Raw genomic sequence first — 22,350 nt, 5'->3', positions numbered from 1 at the left:
TGCAAACACTATGAATGATGGATGGATGAGGCATAGTTTGCAACAGCTCAACCCATACTTGATTTTCGCACACCGGAAACATTTCCATTTCCTTACGATTTTTCAAATATGATGATGACCTTGCGTTCCAAACAGGCCCTTAGATTCAGCAGCATCATTCGGGAATAAACTAAACAAAGATGCTCCCTTTTTTTTCTCAAAGTACAGTAATTTTTTTAGGGCCTTATGAGAAGGCATCGTTTTCATGGGCCAGGGCAGCAATACAAGGAGCAGCAACAGTCACTTTCATCCAAAATCTCAACCGTTTCCATTATTTTGTTTTAACAAATACCGCATCAATTTCACCAAATATATCAAACCAGAACAAATCCTAAACAAACACCACGTAGGCCATTCACAGATTATAGTAACTTGTTGTGCAGGTCAGACACACATCACACAAAAAATTAATCACTGACTTTCTTCTATTTTAGAATGAAATATTCATAGACCTGTGCCTGTGCATGACAAGAGCGTGTGTGGGCTACGCCAGCCTAAAATCATGTCTCCCATGTTAGCCAACCAATCCTGGTTTTGTGCAGCTGCCAAACGCACAGGCCAATTAAGCATGTCCCCCAAATACTATTATGCAGTCTCACAGCCAAACAAGTACAATCTGTAACAGCAAGTCCAAGAATTTGTAGCAACATAGATGGCCTACTCATGTGTGCCTTTCAAAAAGAACCAGCTTTTCTTCCTTTCTTGTGGAGACGGTGCCACAAGAAGGTGGCATATTCTGCCTACATCCACAAACTTCTCTATCTACACTAGCTTTCATCTCATGGACCAGAGCATCCTCACAAGTCACAACCACCAATGGCAAGCTGTTGCTTAAAGGTTTTGAGGCTGTAGCCTGTGGCTATGTATCAAGTGCGCAGCGACATCTGGCAACGCCAGACTTGAAGCCAAGCCAAACCAAGCAATGATTGAGCAAGTTATATTCACATAAAATTAGCATCCTGACCAGGTCATTACAATAAGTGATATGGGGGCAGAAGAAAAGAGAAAAAAGATCTATCACAGAGCTATGATATATTAAAAAGAATGGGAGGTGAAAATGTCCTCTCTGGATGTTGTAGTGCCATTCGTCCATTACTCGGGAATCAGCCTCAGGATAAGTGAAGTAAATTTCACCGTCCCACACAGCGTCATCCGCCAGCCAAGCGTCCTCGACAGCAGTCTCTCATCTATCTAAGAAGAGACACATGTCCCTGAGCTAGCAGAGTACCTCTACCACCTGACCGGTACCGGCACGCGAGCGAGTGATCGTGGATGGAGATAGCTCGATAATATAATGCCAACGGAAGCCAAGCTCAAAAGTCCAACACCGTCGAAGTGAGGTTCATCAATGGTCCCAAAGCACTGGGAGCAAACTTCCTAGCAAAGAGGTAGCACACCGAAGTGTGCTTCGAGTTGTAGAGGCACTGCGTACCATTGTTCCTGATGGCCTTGATGAAGTCCACGTTGATGTTTCCAGCACCATATCTCGCTGGATGCGGGCCTCCTCTTGACCAATCGACCCATGTGATGGTCCTGTTGGCGTTGAGCGACCCGTGGAACAGATGAAGATAGGTCGGTATGTAATGCTCGTCCGGGTAGCAAGATGGTCTGCAATGCTTCCGGAAGATCGAGTAGTACTTGTAGTCCGCTACGACACGCACGGCCAGCTCACGGTTAAGCTCAAACCACTCTGACCCTTTCCTCCATTGCTCCGGCAAGATGTGAGGGGCCATTCGACGGTTGTAGCGGCCAGCGCTTTGAGGGGTGTCGATGTTGTAGGACTCGACAAAGCTGTGCTCCGAGTTTATGAGATACTCGTAGACAGTTGGGAAGTTGAACACCGGAATGCAGCTCTCCGAGAGCAGAACAAAACGCTCGTTTGAGAAATCCAACAATGCATTGGCCAGCAGGCGCTTCTCAGCATCAACCAGGGTTATTGATCCCCAAGACACTTCCTGCATTGGCAATAAACAAGGATCAGAATATGTTATCAAAACTAGCCGTTGATCAGGGTCCGAGAACCGCACATGGAGGGCACTCACACTGTTAAATACTGAAAGAATGCAAACATCGCATCGATATTTGAGGTTGACACTTTAGCCCCATATATAAACATAAAAGAAAAGCAGACTACACAAATAAACAAATTCCCAACCATAAGACATCCTTGACTAATTATTTAGTGGATAAATTGAAGCAGAATATTGTAGATTAAGCATCTCTAGATCACAATATTAGCAACATTCGTGAGCACCACTAGTTGGAGAATCCATCGAGTAGTTTACCCACCATCCTGGCATGGGGTCAAGCAAGCATATTCCCCTAGAGGCTAGAGCAAATACATGCACATATCCCAATCATGAATCAAGTTGAGCACATGGCAACCACCAACTAGCACGACAACGGTTGTCCGACTCATTCCACCAAGGCACCAGCTAACGAATCAATCAGCCACAGCCCACAAATTCTCCGCAAGCAGCACAACATAGTTCGTCCAACTAACTAACAATATGATTTTTTCACGGTTCGTTCAATATCATTAAGGTAAATTATGAAGGAAAGAAGAGACTGAGATTGGTTATGGTACCTCGCTGGGGATCTGGCGGCCGTAGAATGGGGATGTCTTGGAGACGTTGAGCTTGTAGTCCGGGATGGTGTGGAGGTAGACGGAGAAGAGCCCCTGGTGACCGCGGAAGAAGCGCTCCCAGAGCGGGGCGAAGGGGAGCGGGCCGCGGGTCATGAAGAGGAAGGCGACCTTGGGGACGCGCTGGAAGGGGAACTCCTCGGCGGTGGGCACGAGGGTGGCGCGCCAGAAGAGCTCGTCGTCGGTCATGGAGTGCGCGAGGGTGGGCGGGTGCACGAAGGCCCTGAAGCCGGGGCCGCAGTCCCCCGTGGCGCCCCGGCGGTCGCAGGAGCTGTAGGTGGCGGTGGGGAAGAAGAGCTCGGTGTGGGAGTTGTAGTAGTAGCGGGAGACGTTGGCGCTGACGGAGAGGCCGATGACGACGCCGGCCATGAAGATGACCATGGCGGTGACGAGCTTGAGCAGGCCCGTGGACCAGTCCTTGCGCGGCGTGTTGGGGAAGTAGTCGCCCTCCTCGTCGCCGCCGCCGCCGCCCCCGGCCCCGCCGCGGGACTTGAGCATCGGCTTCGAGTCCCCCCACATCGCGACGGCCGGCGGGAAGCAGGCCGAGAATCAAATCGAGCGCGGGCTAATCGTTCCGCTGGCGGCGAGATCGGCCGGCGCGAGGGAACGAGCGAGCAAGATGGGGCCTTTTCGGCACCGGAATCCGCAGGGGGGGAGCCCCGATCTGGAGGCAGGGGAAATCCTAACCGGACCGGATGGATCCAGGCGAAAAAGGCCAAGGGTGGACACGGCACGCGGAAAGGCTCGCGGCGAGGACCTTTATAGCGGCGACGGGAGGAAACACGGCAAGGAGGAGGCTGGTAATCTTTCTTTCTGTGTTTCTTAGTGGGTAAGGCGGAGGAGGAGGAGGAAATACGCGTGGCGGAGGAGGGGGAGGTCGTTGTCGATTCCGATCCAGCTCCGAAGGAAGGACGAAGCGACTCGACTCGACTCGGGGACGGAGCTGGAGGCGGGTATTTATGGGAGCTGGCTCCCTCCCCCTCCTCGTCTTCTTCTTCTCCGAGTCGTCGTCGCGGACGGCGAGAAGAAGAGGCCGAGGCCAAGGCCGCGGGGGGAGTAATTGATCGATGATCTTATTTCTGCTAAAGATAAAAGTAATTGATTTGGGTGGGAAGAAACGGTCTGGAAGACGCGGGCCCACGGTCGCGGAAGCGGCGCCGGGGGTGACTCGTAACTCGTAGTACTAGGTGTGTCTGACAGGCGGGCCCCGGTGACGGGCCGGTTCACGCGTCGTCGCGGGCCCACTCGTCAGCGGCGCGCGCGGTGAGTGGTAAAAGTTGCTTTTGGCGGCCTGGAACGGACGGTCGGCCAGCGACGTGGTCGCACGCGCTGGTGGCACTGCCGCGTGGGGGCGTGGGACGTGGTGGGCCGCACGTCAGTCGCAGAGCAAGAGGACACGTGATTATGGTGGTGAGCGGGGGAGCAGGGCGAGGATGGCCGTAGCGGCTGGCCGCCGGTTCGGTTTTGTGCCGTTGGTTGATTTGGATGAGTGGGGGTGGTGCCGGTGCGGTGCGGTTCGAGCCAGCCAAAGCGGGCAGCCTACAGCCAGCGCCACTCCAGTGCAGTTTTTTTTCCTTTTTTTGAAGAATCTCCACTGCAGTTCGTGAGGCGGGACGACGCATGTGCTCGGTCGTTGCGTATCGGATGCTAGCTTAATCTATTCCGCCTCCCAACCCAAAGAATGCATATTCTACTTGGGGACAGCCACATCACTGTTGGATCCTGCATGAATCCTACGTATCGGTGGGTGCAAGGCATCCTACTAATCATCATCATCATCAGTTGCCCGTTTGGCTTGGTTTCATCAGGAATAAAATGAGCCTGTACGCTATGTCCTTCCCAGGCTAGCATAGAAATGGTCCCTCAAAAAAATAGAAATGGGAAACTATACATGACATCCAATCATTCTACTCATCACTCACACTCTCGCATCATTATGTAAGGTGGACGAGGCCATCTCATCTCTCGAGCCGACCAAAGCACCCCGCATGCATGGATAACTACAAGCTCATGGCCTCCATAAGAAAAAACTCAGGTCAGCGTCTCTTGCACACAAGCAAGCAGGCAAACACATGGATGGAAGTAATTAGGGATCAGTTGGAGGCTTGGAGCAAGTCGGGCGCATGCACGTGTAGTGCACCTGTATAGTACTGTACGTAGGTTGGTTCTTGGTTGTAGGCGGGAGGGGAGTGACCACGTCAAACGGTCAAACCAGCCCAGGCAAATCGCGTTTGCGGTCAATTTGTGCGGCTGACCAAAAACTGTAAGCATGATAGGGACGGGACACGGCCGTCAACGTGGCACAGATTACAGCCAGCCGACTGACCGTCGTTATAACACTTACGACAATCCAGTTTCGTTCCATATCAACCAACGTTTATTATTATCGCAATCAAGCCAAGCCGTTTCTTGACCGAGTTTTCCATGACACGCGAGACAGATTATCATTCAACTGGTGCCAGGGGACAAAAGTCAAGTGTACATTGGGTTGGGTATTTCCTGGGATTTCGACAGATGGCGTTGCTGACTCCTCTGTTTGTCCTTTGATGTTTGTTTTACAGCCGGATGGAGAATTTGACATTGGGCAAAGGCTCTTTACTCTCTACACATGAGGTGAGAATGCACATCTGCTCGCTCTTGTCCCGGCGCAATCGCCATCCGACGTGCTCCTCTGAATGCACCTCTGTTTTTCCACCTGGTGTTCAATCTCAAATCTAATCGCTCTTTTTTACACTCTCTCTCCCTTTTATATCTGTATATGTATGTACAAAATTACTGCTAGAGATACAGGTAAACAAGTTATACACAGCATGTGCCGGGCCATAATTCTATGTGCAACATCCATTCACCCGCAAGTGTGCTCTGACTCTGATCTGTGGTGCCAAAGTGACAAGGATGCACACCAGCAATGTATCCCCCTTTTTCCCCAAACTGTGCAATGCGTCCCTCTATGCCAGGTGCTTTTATGTACATCACGCTTCTGCTAGGGGTTTTTCTTCTGGCGGAACACTTCTGCTAGGTGAAAATCGTAAGACGATATCACGTCGCAACATACAGTGGTCACCTGAACAGAAAATCAAACATTGTGAGTCAGTCAAGTCTTCGTTGAAAGCAAGCCAAACCACGTCCCCAGCATACTTACTGCCCTAATGATCATATGGGGTAACATACTGGATGCAAACAATCAACTAGGAGTTATAGTTAAAAAGTTGGCAATCACTAGAAAATTTACAGGGGATAAATACAGCAAAATGAAACCCTACGAATGGGTTTTCTCGGGGTTCGACAAAACATATGCGCCCATCATGAGGAAGATGTTTTCCAGTACATACCCTTTTTTTTAAATGGAGGCAAAAGCTTTGCCTCATCCATTAAATAAGAGAGGATAGAGTTTGTTACAAGTAACCCGAATACACGACATGAGATTACTCTCGCAAAATAATGGACCCTAATTTGTTTGCACCGGCGATGATCCAAAGGTTGGCCTCGGTCTCGATGGAGGCAAGCAATATAGTCGGCGGTGCGCTCTTGTGCTTGAAGACTCTTGCGTTTCGCTCGTTCCACATAGTCCACGAAACAAGCATGGTGAGAGACGCCTTTGGTTGGTGGTTTGGCGTGTCATTGTCGCAAGTACTTGCCCACCAAGCCTCAACCGAGTCGAACAAGGGCCAGCCGGTGGTGTCAAGTCCGAGAATGTGGTATTTGTCAATGATCAAAGACCAAAGCCTTCGAGTGAAGTGGCATTTGTAGAAGAGATGAGTCCCACATTCTTGTACTCTCTTGCAGAGAGGGCAAAGATCACAGTTGGGCCACCCACGCTTCGCCTCTATCGGCGGTCCAAATTCTATCTTGTAGAGCCAATCAAGCAAAGAACTTGACTTTTAGAGGAGCCCAAGCCTTCTAAACCATTTTATCCATGGGTGAGAGAACCATCCCTAAGAATTGCGCCTTGTATGCGGATGCGCCGGGTAGAGCCCACTAGCCGTATGCTTCCATAGGATGTCGTCCTCGGTGAGCTCATCGAGTTGGACCTCATGCAAAAGCGCCCAAAGGGTGAAGAACTGTGTGATGTGCTCCGCGGAGACGTTGGCGGGATGTTTGATCTTGAGAATCCACGCGTTGTGTTTGAGGGCCTCCTGAACCTTCCAATTCTTTCTCTTAGACGCTTCATGAATGAGCGGGGCAATGTCTTTTGGCTTGCGTCCAAGGAGCCAAGGTGAATCCCAAAAGGGGGTCTTCGCACCGTTACCAACAATGATAGTGGTGGATGCATAGAAGAAATTCAGGTCCTAGTCACATGGGTTCCCCATCCCCACCCACATCTTGGTGGGCTCCTTCCATTCATACCACGACCATCGCAACCAGAGGGCACGCGTAAACTTGTTGGTGTTGAGAACCCCAAGTCCCCCATATTGAAGTGGCTGGCAAACAATCTCCCAATTCACCTTGCATTTTGCACCCGTCGTCTTGTCCGGACCGGACCAAAGGAAAGCTCTCTCAAGCTTGTTTACATTGAGAAGGATGGTTGGCGGGATGACCAGCTGTGTGGCGGAGTAGACCACCTAGGAGGTGATCACGGACTTGATAAGAGTCGTCCGTCGGATGGTGGTGATGTTTTGGCCCTCATAAGTTGTTAGCTTGCTCGCAACCTTGTCTATTAAAAACTGAAGATCCACCAACTATACTTGCCAAAATAAGAGAGGGAGACCAAAGTATCGCAGAGGGAAGTGAGTCCTAGTTGCCGGCAACCTTTGGGTTAGGCGACGCAAATCGAGATGGTTGCAACAGATGGGCACAAAAAAGCTCTTTTGGAAATTGGTGCACAGCCCCGTGACCTCACCGAAGCCCCTCAAAATGCTTGCAAGGTTATCGACGTCTCTTTTGATAGGAGCCAAGAAGACGGCTGTGTCATCCGCATAGAGAGAGGTCCTCATCATGGCTCCCCTTCCCCTAATTTTATGGAGGAGCTCTTTTCTCGTAGCAACCTCAAGAATTCTTTGGAGTGAATCAATAGCGATGAGGAGCTCAGGAGGACCGCTATCCAATCCATAAATTTGCTTACGAATCCTCGCCATTGGAGGAGGTCGAGAAAATACTCCCGCTTCACGGTGTCGAGGGCCTTGCAGATGTCAAGCTTGAAGAGGGAAGGGGTCTTGCTCTTGTGAAGGCGCCGAGCGAGATTGCAAACATACAAGAAGTTGTCGTGGATGCTTCTTTTAATGAAAGCGCTTTGGGCGCTGGAAACGAGCCTTGTCATGTGGGGGCCAGGCCTTAAGGAGAGCACCTTCGCAATAATTTTCACGATCGCGTGGATGAGGCTGGTGGGCCTATAGTCGGTGATTCCCTCCGCCCCTTCCTTTTTAGGCAAGAGCGCCACGTTTGCGGAATTGAGCCACTGGAGGTTTGAAGTGTGAAGGGAGTCAAAATGACTAATGACCCTCATGAAGTCGGCCTTGCAATGTTCCAACACCTCTTGAAAAATAGGCCTGTGAAGCCATCCGGCCCCGGGGCCTTGTCACTTGGCATGTCGCTGGTCGCTTCAAGGACCTCACTCTCGGTCATCGGGAAGTCAAGGCCATGGAGGTCGAGCGGTTCCAAATTTAGCTCATCCCAATTGCAAACTTTGCGGCTTTTGGGGCCTCTCTTCATGACATTGGAAAAATGATCCTGGATTAATTTCTCTTTGGCTTCGTGCTCGGTGACCCACCCATGCTCGTTCTTGATTCAGTGGATATGGTTTTTTCTCCTTCTTGCATTAACTCGACGGCGGAAGAATTTAGTACTCGCGTCCTCCTCCCTAAGGTTGCAAATTCTTGCACATTGCTTCTTGCGAGATCTTTCAAGCACAGCCAAGGCAATGACTCTTCTCTTGAGCCTAGCCCGTAGCTGACGCTCGTCGGCAGAAAGGAGCCTATCCTCTTGGGCAATGTCGAGGCGGAGAATCACCAACAGGGCGGCTAGGTGTGACTTACTGAACTACTGAAACTTCTCATTCAACTATTCATGATGAACTTTATAGACTGCTGGTGCCGCTAACCATTAACCAACCTACACATGTAGCATGCTAGAAGATACTCCCTCCATTCACTATTATAAGATGTTCTAACTTTTTTCTGAATCGCATGTACATAGACGCATTTTAGTGTGTTTGTTCACTCATTTCAATTCGTATGTAGTCATATTGAAATATCAAAAACATCTTATAATAGTGAACTGAGGGAGTAGATGAAAAGTAACATGTCAACATACCATCAAGAGGCTTCACAGTTTGCATCATCCTCCCCCTTTCTCGAATAAGTTTTCACCTTTCTGGAGAATTCCTTAACTGAGGAGTGGTCTGAAAATGTCAGGGGAGTGTCTTCAGCAATTGGATCCCTCACATAGAACAGTCTAATGGGTGCACTTCCAGTTCCATCAGTTGGAGGTTCTTCAGGTATATCACGGTACAAATGTTTGATAATGAAGAGAGCAGTATCATGATCCCGCCAGTAGTTGCTACAGGAATCAATCCAGAGGCTTGTTAAACATGTGAAATAGACATGGGGAAAAACAAATGGAAACCAACAGAACCGATGAGTGAGCTCACGTATGAGATCCCAGAGCGGATAAATATGGATGTTGAAATGTTTTCTCCTGCAATTAGATTATTATAAGATTGTAAGCTCTGAAATATTTGCACTCACTGCAAATGCAATCAAGAAAGGCAAACTAGTCCAGCCAAAATGGAGAAGGGGAGGGTAAGCATGTCAAGTTGACAGGAGGGGACTAGGGACCCGGCCAGTTATTAGCTTGCCAGTGGGTACATGTTGTCCACCACCCGAAAGTCCTGAGCTGCCTTTTGAAAACGCTAGATGAGAATTGAGAACACATGCAGGTGTGCGCCGAGCTACAACATGGCTTATGCTAAAGCAACTGCACAATACCATTTACGTGCATAGTGGAGCACGTTCATTTTAATGACTAAAGTAAGCAACAGTACACCAATACAAAGAGTAGAAAATGGCAAGAGCTTAATAACCTGAAGCACATGATCAACTCGACCATCCGGTGAACCAGTCAGCCTTTCCATCATCATGGAACCATATGATCTCTCCTCCTCCTTGGTGCTCTCATCGTCCTCTAAATAATAACAATTGATCAGAACACTGCTTGTTTCTCGCTCAGATTGTGTATAAAAGCTAATAAAAACTGATGTATCAATTACCTTCCGTGTCATTTTTGCTCAGTGATAACAAGGCAGCTACCGCTTTGACCTAAACAGAACAAACAAACCAACTCATCAGGTAAGAGCCATGCGCTTCTCTATCATTCACATGTATCAAAGGTTAATACATCAAACCCCACCCAGATTCACATAATTGTTTAAAACTTTATGCACTAAATCCATATAAGCGTATCGGAACAAAAGGCAAACCTTCAATGACTTGAATTGACGGGCAATAGCCTGAGAACGTGCAGCAACGTCTTCTGTGAACTCCTGTAACATATCAAACCAAATTAGTTATATAAGAGAGAAATCAGCCTCAAGTTAGAAACAGACATGCTCCTTTGTGAGTTCGGTTAAATGACATAAAACCCACCTGCACTCCAACATGTATCCTCTTTCCGCCTCTATGGTAGGGTATAACAACAGGGCGCTTGTTCACATAATCTTCACATACAAGTGGTTCAACTCTGCAACAAAAGCCGACCTAGACTTATGTGCCATGTTCCCCACTTTGCAACAGATTAAGTGCATTCTATTCCAGTAAAATAAAGGAACATATCTAAAAAGTGGCAAAGCTCTTAGTCCCTTCAGGGATATTCAGCAAAAGTGGTGAAGCTTATGTAACATGTTAATTCATACCAGATTGGCGTTATTTAGTTCCATTATGGTATTGCATCTTTGGCCAGCTCTCTAAACAGAAGGTTAAAACGATAATATGCAAGGAAGCTACAAACCTGTATGCTACAGGATCGAAAGGATGAAAAACATTGAACATCTGCCTGCAGCATGGCATCTCTTCAACAACGTTCTTGTCTTGCCAATAATCTTGTCCCCTGCCTTTAAAAAAGAAGCTACGAATTTCAGAAATAAGATAGCAGATCATCAACTGCCAATTGCCAGGGGCAATGAGAAATCATAAGGTGGGTTAAGGTTCCCCATAGACCTTTCCAAAATGAAAAGTCATCAAGACACTAGTGATACGGCAGGAAGATAGATGCATAGAGGAAGCTATGCTAATAATGACTTTATAGTCATGAAGACACCATCCATGTTAATACAGCAGAGGGACACAACAATGCATCTATACAAAAGGTCATAATTTCATTTCATTCAGAAGGAAAGCGCTCTGGAGGCATTGGGGGGGGGGGGAGGGGGGGGGGGGGGTGAAACACTGAAGAGGAAGTGTTGTGGAGCCCTGCATTTAGTTTTACAGCCTTCACTGGCCCTTGGTCTATGCTATCCTAAACACAGCACAGATGATATTTTTTTTCTAGTTTTGTAATATAAGATAAATACTCATTTTATAAATAAATGGTGATAAATGTGATATAATTTAATTCTAAATATATGAAGAGTACTAAGGAAAACTATATAAACCACAAAATAGTGTCAACACTGCTGTGGCAAAGCATATTTTAGTCAAATGCTACATACCAACACCAATACGAACATTCCGCAGCGACAGGAAGACTCCCAAAGGGGATCCAACAGCAAAGAATGTGTCAACCTGAGTATCAAAAAATGATGTGATGATGGTATAAACATGTCAAAAAATAAAAGCATCAGTGAACAATAACAACGATAGTTTACCTTAAAATTTAGTTTAGTGTATCTAATACGTGGTCTGTAGGACTGACTTGTGCTACCTTGCCCTATGTTAAGTTTGTCTGATACTAGGCTCACTGTATCATTAGCATCTTTATCTGGCAATAATATACATAAATATCTGATTAAACCTTCACAAATACAAGCATATACAGTCTCCAAAGAAATTTCATGGAACAAAAGCAACGTGTTACCTTGATGAGACTGAACACTACTGATGCTTTGAATCACTGAATCACTCTGTCGCTCAAGTTCCGCTAGTTTAGCTTTAAGATGGCTCACCTGCAGTCAACATAGAAATCTAGGCATCAACACGATATGCAAATTAAATTCGCACAGTTGGTGCTCCAAGATAACACCCTAAATTTTGGGTTCTAAAACAAGTTCTTCAGTTTTGATCATATATTTGTGAGCCTTCTTATGCGATTACATAGATCCTAGATGATAAGCACATAAAATTTAGCCAAATTCAATAGATCCACACCTCTTCTTCTAGTGATGAGATTAATCTGTCTTTGTCAGGGACCTCATGGAGTTCCTTGGCGGATCTTGAAATGCACTCATCAGCATCTTTTGTGCTTACAGCTGGAGTAACTCCTTCAGTATATGTCATTTGATGATTCTCAACCTGATTTTCGACTTCAGTTTGCACCCCATCAACTGGAATAGGTGATTCAAGTGCATCATCATTGTTTGGCACATTTTCAAGCACACATGGCAGAACAGTCTTGTCTGTAAGTGAATGATCAGTTCTGGTGCTCTCTTCATCCACACGATTTACATTATCTACACATGAATGCCCTGAAGTGGAAGAAGTATCATGCTCTTTTACACCAGAGTCATGATCAATTGTGTTGGGTCCTTTTCCTACTTGGCCTTCATCAGACGAAACTTCCATCTTAAAATAATCTGTTGGAAATGGGGCGGAAAGGGATTCTTGGTGGCAAAGTATATCATACGTTAGAACACTTCCCAACGAATGGCCATATAATGATACCTGCCAAAAAAACAAGACAAGCAGTTGTTTAACCAACAGAAAAGAAGTGCAATCAGAATAAGAATTGTAGTGCAAGCTATAAACAGCAAACCTTTCCACTGTAACCAGGATTTCTCTTCAGAAACTTCATATACAGTTGGTTCAACTGACCCGAGACCTGTTATAAATTTGAATTGTTACTTATTATCGTTACTTAAAAAGACTCGGTGAACAGGGTGATGGTTCGCCCCTTTCCACCTAAAAATGCAGCAAAAAAAAACACGGCCATGACTTTTTTTCCCAAACTATCATGACACGCAAGTTTTTAACAAAAAAGAACTGATCTGACCCATATACTACATGTCACAAATTAGCTGTTGGTTTATATCTGAATTTTCCTTGAAAAGCGACCGGGCTTTTGTTTCATAATTCCGTCACTTTGCTTTCTCCTCAACCCAACATATGACATGAGCTTTGTGTGGGTTCCATGTTCTAATGTAGAAATTTTTGAAGCAGAATATAAGAATCAAAATATACTCGAAGGCCAATGTTTGAAACTAGGAACTACTAAAAATATGTTCTATTACTAAAAAGAAATCAAGGAAACAATGGGAAATAACCAGAAATAGTGACGATAAAGCAAAATACCGAGTCAATTATATGCTGGCAGTAGATAGGACTCATGTAATATAGAACATCATGAACGGTGGCGCCTAACGCTACACGAAGACCTTTAACTCCATCCAAAGTGATCTTCTCGACTGTGTTTTCACCACCGAGCTTCAAACTCTTCCTCCACTGCAATAATAATCATTGATAGTAAACATAAAAGTCGCCAGTGAAAACATAGATGAAACAGGATTTCATATCAGGATAGAACAGAAAGGGCAGCATGCTGCTCTGCAAGTGCAATATACTTAGTTACACACATAAGCTACAGTTGTTGTGACTAACTAAATAATTATATCTGCCTGAAAGTAATAAATAACGTATATAAATGATCAATACCAATCTGCTATATAACTTAATGAAACACAGAAGTCACAATTCAAAAGTAACATGATGCACGTGTTTAAGTTTCAGTGGATGATGAAGCTGTTTAAAATGAGATTGTATGTTAACTCAGCAAGCATGAACCAGGATACAAGCTTCCTTTATCAGAGCATGGTTAATAGTAGAGCCAGCTGCTGGCTATCTCTAGTAGCCATGCTATATATAGCCAGGTCAACTGTTTTGTCATTTGCAACAAGGCAATCAATGATGAATAACAATGCTAGAGATTTCCACAGATCAGAAGTAGTGACTTTGAATTCCGAAAATATATAAATCTTACCTGACAGGGAATAAATAGGACCCTCTGTGTACTTCTTTGATAAGGAGTTAAGTATCTATCTGCTAGGTTAGCGGTCACACGGCGGAAATCGACTACATCATCAACAAGATTAGCTTTCTCCAATCTCTGTCCGATACCATGAACCATGAATACCAAATGACCAACTGGAACCTATTAAGAGATAATAACATACATCAGCAACTAAAATTAGCCTTCAGCAGAAGACTTTTTGAAGTTCATGGGAAATTCCTTAAACATGCATGTAAGGGGAAACATGGAAGGCTTATATCTTCCATGAATATGGCAATCACAGATGTAAGGTGGATGGCTAAGGTTAAGCAATTTGAAACTATGGGATAAATACTACTACCTCCGTCCCAAGATAAGTGACGTGGTTTTAGTTCAATTTTAACTGAAACCACGTAAAGTACATTCATGAACAATTATGTACAGGTGCACTCTATGTCACTTAGCATATAATGCTCACATCCTTTTATGGTATATGTTTGGTTTGCGGAACCATCTCATACTCAGATGGATTGGGCCATCATGGGGCCAACCCATAATTTTAGCGATTCGACTACATTTCTAGTCTTTCTAACACCCATAATTTAGTGATTCGACCTCATTTCTCATTTCTCTAAGAGAATGAGTGCTCGTGAGGGGTGGTATGGTGATGAACTGATTCATTCCTTACCTCGAGCAAGCAAAGACATGAGGAGCATTCCTCGAACCAAACACCCCGTTGGTATCTTACATGCTAGCCATATGTCTAAATATTATTATAAAATACGGAGTATATAAGAAAATCTCTGATGACATGAAGGGTGTTGATAGATGCAGAATGGAATTCAGATGAGCCAGATATTGCAGTGGAGCATAATACTATAAACTATTTTTCTGCAATAAGTGTGTATATATAATCCTTTGGTTGGGAGATAATATCATAAAGGCTACTGTGATAAGAGAACAGATGTCTGAAACAATAAATACCTGAGAGCAGTAATCATCTGTTTCCTCTTCTTTCTGTTGACGCAACTCATCCTGGCAGAGAATCAGATAACAATTATACACAATGCAGACACTGAGGCAGATTCGCATAAATAAGAAGATAGCTCAAAGATTACAAAGAGAACCCCCGAAAAAGGTGTCAGGTTCTCATTCAGTCATTCTAGATTTGTACTAGCAGGTGACCGGTGCTGATACGAAATCTCAAACTGAGCAAGAACAGTACGATTGCACTGCAAAATTAGCGCAAAAAGACTAGGCTCCTTTTTGGCTGCAAAAACTGATGCAACAATATGACTAGTGAGTGACAAGACCACAACCTTCAGCTATGCAGTCCATAGTATGTCTGTCCACAGTTCATCTTAAGAGCAAATAAGATGCAACTTTAGCTAGTTTATCAAAATCCTCATAAGCCTCTACGGCCAAAGTGTAAACCGCATAGAAGCCAACATCCTGGGCTGATAAACTGAACTAGATAATATCCCGCGCGTTGTTACGGAAATTTATGACAATAAATTATCGATTATAAAATTAGGATATATGATAATAACACCCCTCCACATTCTTGCCATGTGAACGGTAGCAGACTTAACAATAAATGGATAGTACTGCACTTTATAGTGCCTTGTGACCTTCTGTTTCAGTCAAATTATTTGTTGCTGAAAAAATAAAAATTGATGATGTGGACGACTTGCGTGTGCTTGATTATGTGGAGGGCTTGCATGTGCTTGAAAATGGGATCATCTACTTAGAATAATATAGATGAGCAATAAACACTAAGATTTAACAAGACAGAAATTAGTCCAAAAAGAATTGGTTCCTTTTTTGCCGCAAGAACTGATGCAACATCACAGCTAGTGAGTGATGAAATCAGGATCTTCAGCTCTGCAGTCTATAGTATGTCTATCAAACCTCATATAGTCCTTAGCCATCTCAAGAGGTGCTAAATCAAATTACATTTCAATAGTCAACACGATAAATAAAATACAACTTCAACTAATTTGCCAATCCTTCTTGATGTTGGATCATACGACTCTACAGCCAAAGTGTAAAACACATCGTGGACAATATTTTGTTCTCACAAACCAAATGGGCAATAAGCATCAATATTTGCCAAGACAGGATATAAACAGTTCAGGTATCTCATCATTTCAGGCGATAAAAAAAATTGACTTCTCTAAGCCATTCATAAAGTGAGGTCAGGAGCACTTGATATACATACATAACATTAGAACACTTTAACATGGTTGCTCACCTGGGTAGGATTTGCAGATCCAGAAGAAGAGAAACCACGCCTTAATTTGATTGTGTTGCTGCCTAGTTTAGGACCTGTATCAAAGACAAGCCAAGCTTCCCAAGTATCATCCTCTCCTGTAAAAAGAGCATGCAATCCCTGCACAAAATATACTTCAGCCTTCATCCAACTCTTTCTCAGTTCAGAAGAGATTATTGGAAAATTACATACCGGTGTACTTCCTTGGAGATCGACCCGCGCAGCAAACAGGCCTGAAGGTTGAAATTTACGACGATGCCAGACCTATTTTGACAATGATAGGGTGTTCAACTGTTTTCTGAACCAGGGAAGGGAGTACGGATATTGAAAACCCAAACACTGTACCATGACAACTTTTATTTGACAGAAATGGTATATCCACCCCCTCTCATTGCACACATATAGTTAAATAACATTGTTTGCCATCATTAACATGATACCCACTGTTCAGAATTAAGCTCACAACCCACTGAACTAATTTGCACTATCTAGTGAAACAGGTTTGGGTTTTTTTTTTCCTACAGGAGTGATGGCCAAGTATTATTCTCGATGACTAGTGAAGCAAGTTTGGTATATACACTAGTACATTATCTAGTCGAAACTATAAGAGTACTATCCAGAACAGTGAAGACAACGTATTGATCCCAAATATCACAATTTACCAGATAATGTTGCTAAAGAATAAAGACACGGCAGATTTACGTGATAATGTTGCTAAAGAGTAAACACACGGCACATTTTCATACCTGGTACTTATATGCTAACTCAAGTTGTTCAGAAACATCTTCACGCAAGGGAATCCAATCAAGACCTCCTTTTCGAGCAAACCAGTGGCCCCTCAAAACACGTCTATTCTCACCATTCCAATATACAGGGAAGCAATGACGTCTCATCAAATCAACCTGCAGTATAATTATTGACCGGGTAGGAGTAATAAGTAACACTAGTATGGTTGAAAACTAGAATATATAAAAGATTTAAGATGGCTATAAGGTAGGGCGACTCCTAATGCGTTCCCAGTGCTGGGCGGGAGCTCTTTCCCTAGCGACACATGTCCCCGGTTTTCATCTGGTTTACTGCTGGTTTTTCTCCAGTGTTTGCTACCTGTTTTTATGGGTGTTGGTTTGGTTGGTTCACCGTCGTCCAATCACCGCTTTGACTTAGCATCAAAAGGAATCCACCGCTTAGGCTGAACCTTGTTCCTCTTTCTTCTACGTACTCTCAAAGACCTCTCCCATTTATTCTTCCTCGTCTCTAATCTCTCCCCTTTCTTCCTCCGCCGCCGCCCACCACCCCGCCGCCGTAAGCCGCCGCCGAGGCCCCATCTCCCCTCCTGGCGCCGGTCCTCCTCTCCCCTCCATGGAGCCGAGGTGGAGGCGCCGGTCACCCATCTCCCCTCCTAGCATGGTAAATTGAACCATTTTCTTTGGGAATCTTGTCTCGAACTTCAGAAAATATCTTATAAACGCAATAGAAACACTATTTTCAGTTAAAATTGTTATTGCATTTACACTGTTCTGGAAAATCTTATAATAGTACTGGCAAAACATTGTTCCAGTTTAATGTACAAGTTCACAACCACTATTGTTACATGATGTAGGCCATTAGCTCATAAGTAGAAAAGGATTGTACGTTGGTGCTACTTACAAAGTGTAGTATAAACTGTCGTTGTATCGCGGTTGGGGTTCAATTGATCCCAACTTTAACTGTTGCTAAGTTTTACGATGAACTCCACTGTACAATATACAAGTTTCTCTGAGAGTTTATCCCAGAAAAAAATTGTTGGATTGATAAGGAGAGAATTTTCAAATAGAAGGGAGAACCTCCTTACAAAACTGTTGTTGACCTAGCATTTTGAAAGCCTACTTGAATTCTATGTCAGATGTTACTAATGTGGATATGCTGCCGACTTCCAGTTCAGAAACTAAGCAAGTGCAATGGTAAGTAATATGTTTCCCTTCATAAGTTGAATATAGTTCACAGTTGCTTGAATGTACTATCTTATAATTCAATAAGACAACTATGCCCAGTTTTATGATTCTACAAGTTCTACCTATAATTCAATACAACAACATATATCCTCAACTAACTAATTCCTGTACACTTTTATGTTGTATAAGAATAAGATAATGTGATTTCACCCTGATTAAATTTACTGGTGTGATTAGCCAAGTTGGTATTGTTACCAATTAATAGTGTCTGATTTTTTTTCCTTTTGTAATCATCCTGTCTTTAACTTTGTGTGCCACTAGCATATCGTTCCATGGCTAAGATGCTAACATACTAAGTTTCTTCCAACAACCCAGCTTTACAGAAATTAGGTCGTCAAACTAAGCAATTTCAGTTTGGTAACCCTACTTGATGTTCTACCAATTCTTGATAAATTTGATAACCTCTGCTGCAGCGCATCCCATAATGTGTTTTAGGTTGGGGTCATCACCGACTATTTAGGCCAGACTGTTACAACAAAGGGGAATTTCAGTTTGGTAACCCTACTTGATGTTCTACCAATTCTTGATAAATTTGATAACCTCTGCTGCAGCGCATCCCATAATGTGTTTTAGGTTGGGGTCATCACCGACTATTTAGGCCAGACTGTTACAACAAAGGGGCACTAAGTTCTTTTTCTTATGAATAGTGCATAGCGAAGAAATCGAGAATTGTTACAAGTCCTAACACCTAATTCAAATCTGTGTACTGAAGGACACTTATAATTGATTATATGGTAATGATTCCCCTTAAAATATATTCTTGAATATGCTATTAATATATTTGTTTCTTTTCTGCCACCTTAGTTCAGCGAAACATGAATAATGCTATATGTTATATGGACATCGTTTTACTTTAACCTTGCAAATTCAACGTCCATTTCTATACAGACAAAAATCTACTGCTACTTTTTCTTGGCAGATGATTGACCACCTTGCACTGAAGCAGTATAGTTCCTTAAAGTTAGTTTACGAGGTCTTCTCATTTATCAATCTCTTAGTATTTCTCTGTCTTCATTTTCAAATGTTCTAGGTTTCTCTTTTAGAAGTACACATGTTCTGAATGGCAAAACTAAAGCATTCAAGCATAGTTTGACAGCCGACTAATTAGGTTGTGGGGTAGCTGTGCTCATTTAGCTTTTTTTGGCCTTACTTATTTGGTAGAGATGAGAAACCCACTGATTTGTAACTGATTGTTGTGCATTTCTAAGTGGATATCCATCCTCCAACATTATATGTTACCTTCCATCTTGAAAGATATTCATTCAAGTAGATGGCATTCTCTGTGGTACTGCTTTTCTTATGATGATCGTGCTGCAGATTTCCTAGGCTAATAGTAAGATACTTTGATTCTGAACTTGCAACGATTATAAAGTTAACTTCTCGCGGAGACATACGCGTTGAATTTCTGTTAATGATGCATCAGATTTTGATAGCTAGACAGTAGACAGAAGTTGGAAATGTCAAATAATAAACAACTGATTCCAGATTCTGATTATGTTTTCATGGTCTGCTAATGTGTAATGAAGAATTCTGGAATCTGTCAAAAAGACTTCTTCGCAACCAGCTCAACCTCAATACACTGCCACCCTTCTCTTACTTTACAAAAGAACACGCGCGGGATCAACCAAGGGCACGGCGTGCCGCCGCGCCTTCTGTCTGCTAGTATTGTTATATGGCTGTAATATGGTATTGCTTTTTTACTTTCAAGTATGTTAGCTAATGATTTTTTTTGTCATAACTGCGTACACTGAGTAGAATGTAATATGGATGATAGATCCATAACTGTTTTGCAAACGAAGAAGAGAGCCTGGTAGCGTATGAGTAGTGACAGATATACTAGATAAAAATACCAACCTCATATAGTCCACCTTTCACAGGAACCCCAACCCGCTCCTCCTCCACCTTATACAAATATTCAGAGTCTGACATATCAGCTTTAACCAAGGAACCTGTTGGCCCTTCACTGCATTCCGCATACTCCCTCCACCAGTACCCAAGTAGTGATTCCTCTCTCTACAAACCAGTAAGACAATGATGATATAACAAATATGAAGATTATAACCCCCTTTACATTATAAAGGGGATACAGACTAAAAAATAAACCAAGTCAAAGAAAATAAACTAGCACAGCCCAAACCTATAATAACACACTGGAGATCCCTTGTGCTGCCAATGTTATTGCTCCCAAATGAACTGTTTTTCAAAAGCTGTGGCATTGCACCTAGCTATAGCTAAGTCACTACAGCTTATGTGATCTTGCGTTTATTGCAGCTAGCTATAGCTAAGTCACTACAGCTTATGTGATCTTGCGAATAAACGTTCAGCGGTAAATAATCGGCATTTAAAGTAGTGACCTCTAAGAAAGACGCCTCCAACGCCAAACAGTCCCTCATGCTGAACCTGAAATAGTCTCCTTTCCCAACTATCTCCGTCCGCGGAACTGAAGAAGAGAGCACTGCATCAACAGCCAACCACACAAGACCATCAAGGGTCAGTTCAGTAACAGGTTTAACTTACACATCGTTAATTCAGCAGTTCACTTCACACGTTGACTGGCCGCTGCACGGATCATAAATTACGAGCCCAATTGGCAGATTTAGGGGACCGCACAAACGTGCGTTTTGGCATTACATCAAGCCATTCGTTAAGAGTCAAATGAAAAACCGGTTCACATGAAACCTACGACCCAATTAGCGTCAGGTGATCATGGGATCAGCGAAGCAGGGCACCGATGATGTGTACGACGCATCAGATTAATTAGCAGGCCTACTGGTACATGAAACTGGATCGGCTGGAGTAAGCAGGCGGGGAGGGAGGGAGGAGGGCGCACCTCTGTCTCCGAGGGGGAGCTTGCAGAAGTACCAGCGGACGTCCTCGCCGTCGGAGGGGCTCTTGGTGCGAGCGAGGTACTTGCGGCGGGCGGCGCAGTTCTCGATCGCGTCCTCGAGCCTAGCGATGTTGGACGGCGTGTTCCGCAGCAAGTCCGGCGAGGCGCCCTCCGGGTGGGGCGCGTGGCTCGTGGACGCGTCGTCCCCCGGGGAGGTGTTCCGCGCCCAGCTCTCGTCCGGCCTCGCCATGTGCGCCGCTTCGAATTCGGGGGCGCCGGCGACGGAAGGGGGCGAGGAGGCGGCGGTGGCGGTGGAACGGGAGTGAGACGGCGAGGTGGGTCTCCTCGCTCGCCGTGGGTCGGAAGGAAAGAAGGAACGGGGCGGATCCGGATGGTTCCTCCCGGTCTGACTCACACCCCCAGCTCAACCGCCGGTCGTGTGCTCGTGACACGGAAGCGGCGGACCAGTGGTTCTGTCTTCTGTGGTTGCACCGCACCAGTTTACGTTATTTTTCCTTTTAACACCCTGTTTTTGACAATAGAAGGCCCACGAAGGACCCAACACTTTGGAAATCCAATTCTACTCCGATGAATAATATTTGAGAATGCCGGCAGATGTGGGGGTTTCAAAGAATGGAGCATTCAAGTATTTGAAAGAAAGGTTATGGCATAAAATACAAGGATGGATGGCAAAGGTGTTGTCTTCTGCCGGCAAAGAGGTATTGGTGAAATCAGTAGCGCAAGCTGTCCTTATTTTCTCTATGTCTTGCTTCAAATTACCGAGAGGTTTGTGTGAGCATCTTACATCCATGATCAAGTCTTTTTGGTGGGGAGCAAAAGCGGACAAAGAAAGCCGTATTGGGTCTCATGAGACACAATGTGCATGCCCAAATATATGGGGGACTAGGTCTCACAGACTTTAAAATATTTAATCTGACACTGTTGGCTAAGCAGTCGTGGAGGATTCTTGATAACCCTGAATCTTTAAGTGCCCGGATTCTGAAGGCGGTATATTTTCCTAATACGGATATTTTGAGTGCTGAGATTGGTTCACACCCGCCTCAGATATGGAGGTCTATGATAGAAGGACGGGATGTGTTGAAACATGGACTAATAATGAGAATTGGCAATGAGGTGTCTACAGAAATACGGAACATGAATTGCATACCAAGGCCAGAGAATATGCGTCTGATAGTGTCATTGGTAACATATCCACCGTAACTTGTTAGTGAGTTAATAAATGGTCCAGAGGCAAGGTGGGATGCCGCTCTAATTGGGCATGTATTTATTCTTATGTTGCAGCGGCAATCATGCAAAATTCAATATGCACCTGCCACATACAGGATTTTTGGTCGTGGAATTTTGAAAAGTCAGGGCGTTTTTCTGTTCGTCTGGCATATAGGATGGTTATGGAAACCAAGAAGAGGGGAGAAGACTGGCTAGAGGA

The 22,350-nt window shown here is 44.4% G+C and overlaps 2 protein-coding genes across 2 annotated transcripts; both read right to left on the bottom strand.

Moving 5' to 3' along the window:
• Positions 1 to 965: 965 nt before the first annotated feature.
• On the bottom strand, positions 966 to 4,026 carry LOC109748268 (glycosyltransferase BC10). The gene is made up of 2 exons (XM_020307304.4): positions 2,627 to 4,026; positions 966 to 1,994 (listed from the first exon to the last, which is right to left on the bottom strand). The coding sequence occupies exons 1-2, from the start codon at positions 3,200 to 3,202 to the stop codon at positions 1,353 to 1,355; spliced, it is 1,218 nt and encodes a 405-aa protein (XP_020162893.1). The 5' UTR covers positions 3,203 to 4,026; the 3' UTR covers positions 966 to 1,352.
• Positions 4,027 to 5,037: 1,011 nt separating this feature from the next.
• Positions 5,038 to 21,396, bottom strand: LOC109748264 (phospholipase SGR2). The gene is made up of 22 exons (XM_020307300.4): positions 20,907 to 21,396; positions 20,431 to 20,531; positions 19,931 to 20,089; positions 16,832 to 16,987; positions 16,278 to 16,349; positions 16,068 to 16,205; positions 14,798 to 14,848; positions 13,805 to 13,975; positions 13,120 to 13,269; positions 12,584 to 12,649; positions 11,980 to 12,492; positions 11,690 to 11,777; positions 11,481 to 11,593; positions 11,325 to 11,397; positions 10,625 to 10,727; positions 10,264 to 10,357; positions 10,098 to 10,160; positions 9,888 to 9,936; positions 9,702 to 9,802; positions 9,270 to 9,316; positions 8,933 to 9,178; positions 5,038 to 5,747 (listed from the first exon to the last, which is right to left on the bottom strand). The coding sequence occupies exons 1-21, from the start codon at positions 21,151 to 21,153 to the stop codon at positions 8,935 to 8,937; spliced, it is 2,799 nt and encodes a 932-aa protein (XP_020162889.1). The 5' UTR covers positions 21,154 to 21,396; the 3' UTR covers positions 5,038 to 5,747; positions 8,933 to 8,934.
• Positions 21,397 to 22,350: the final 954 nt, after the last annotated feature.

The sequence above is a fragment of the Aegilops tauschii genome, chromosome 7, assembly GCF_002575655.3.
Source record: "Aegilops tauschii subsp. strangulata cultivar AL8/78 chromosome 7, Aet v6.0, whole genome shotgun sequence".
Lineage (NCBI taxonomy): Eukaryota > Viridiplantae > Streptophyta > Magnoliopsida > Poales > Poaceae > Aegilops > Aegilops tauschii.
The sequence above is the reverse complement of the archived record's forward strand: the minus strand, read 5'-3'. Positions and strand labels throughout refer to the sequence as shown.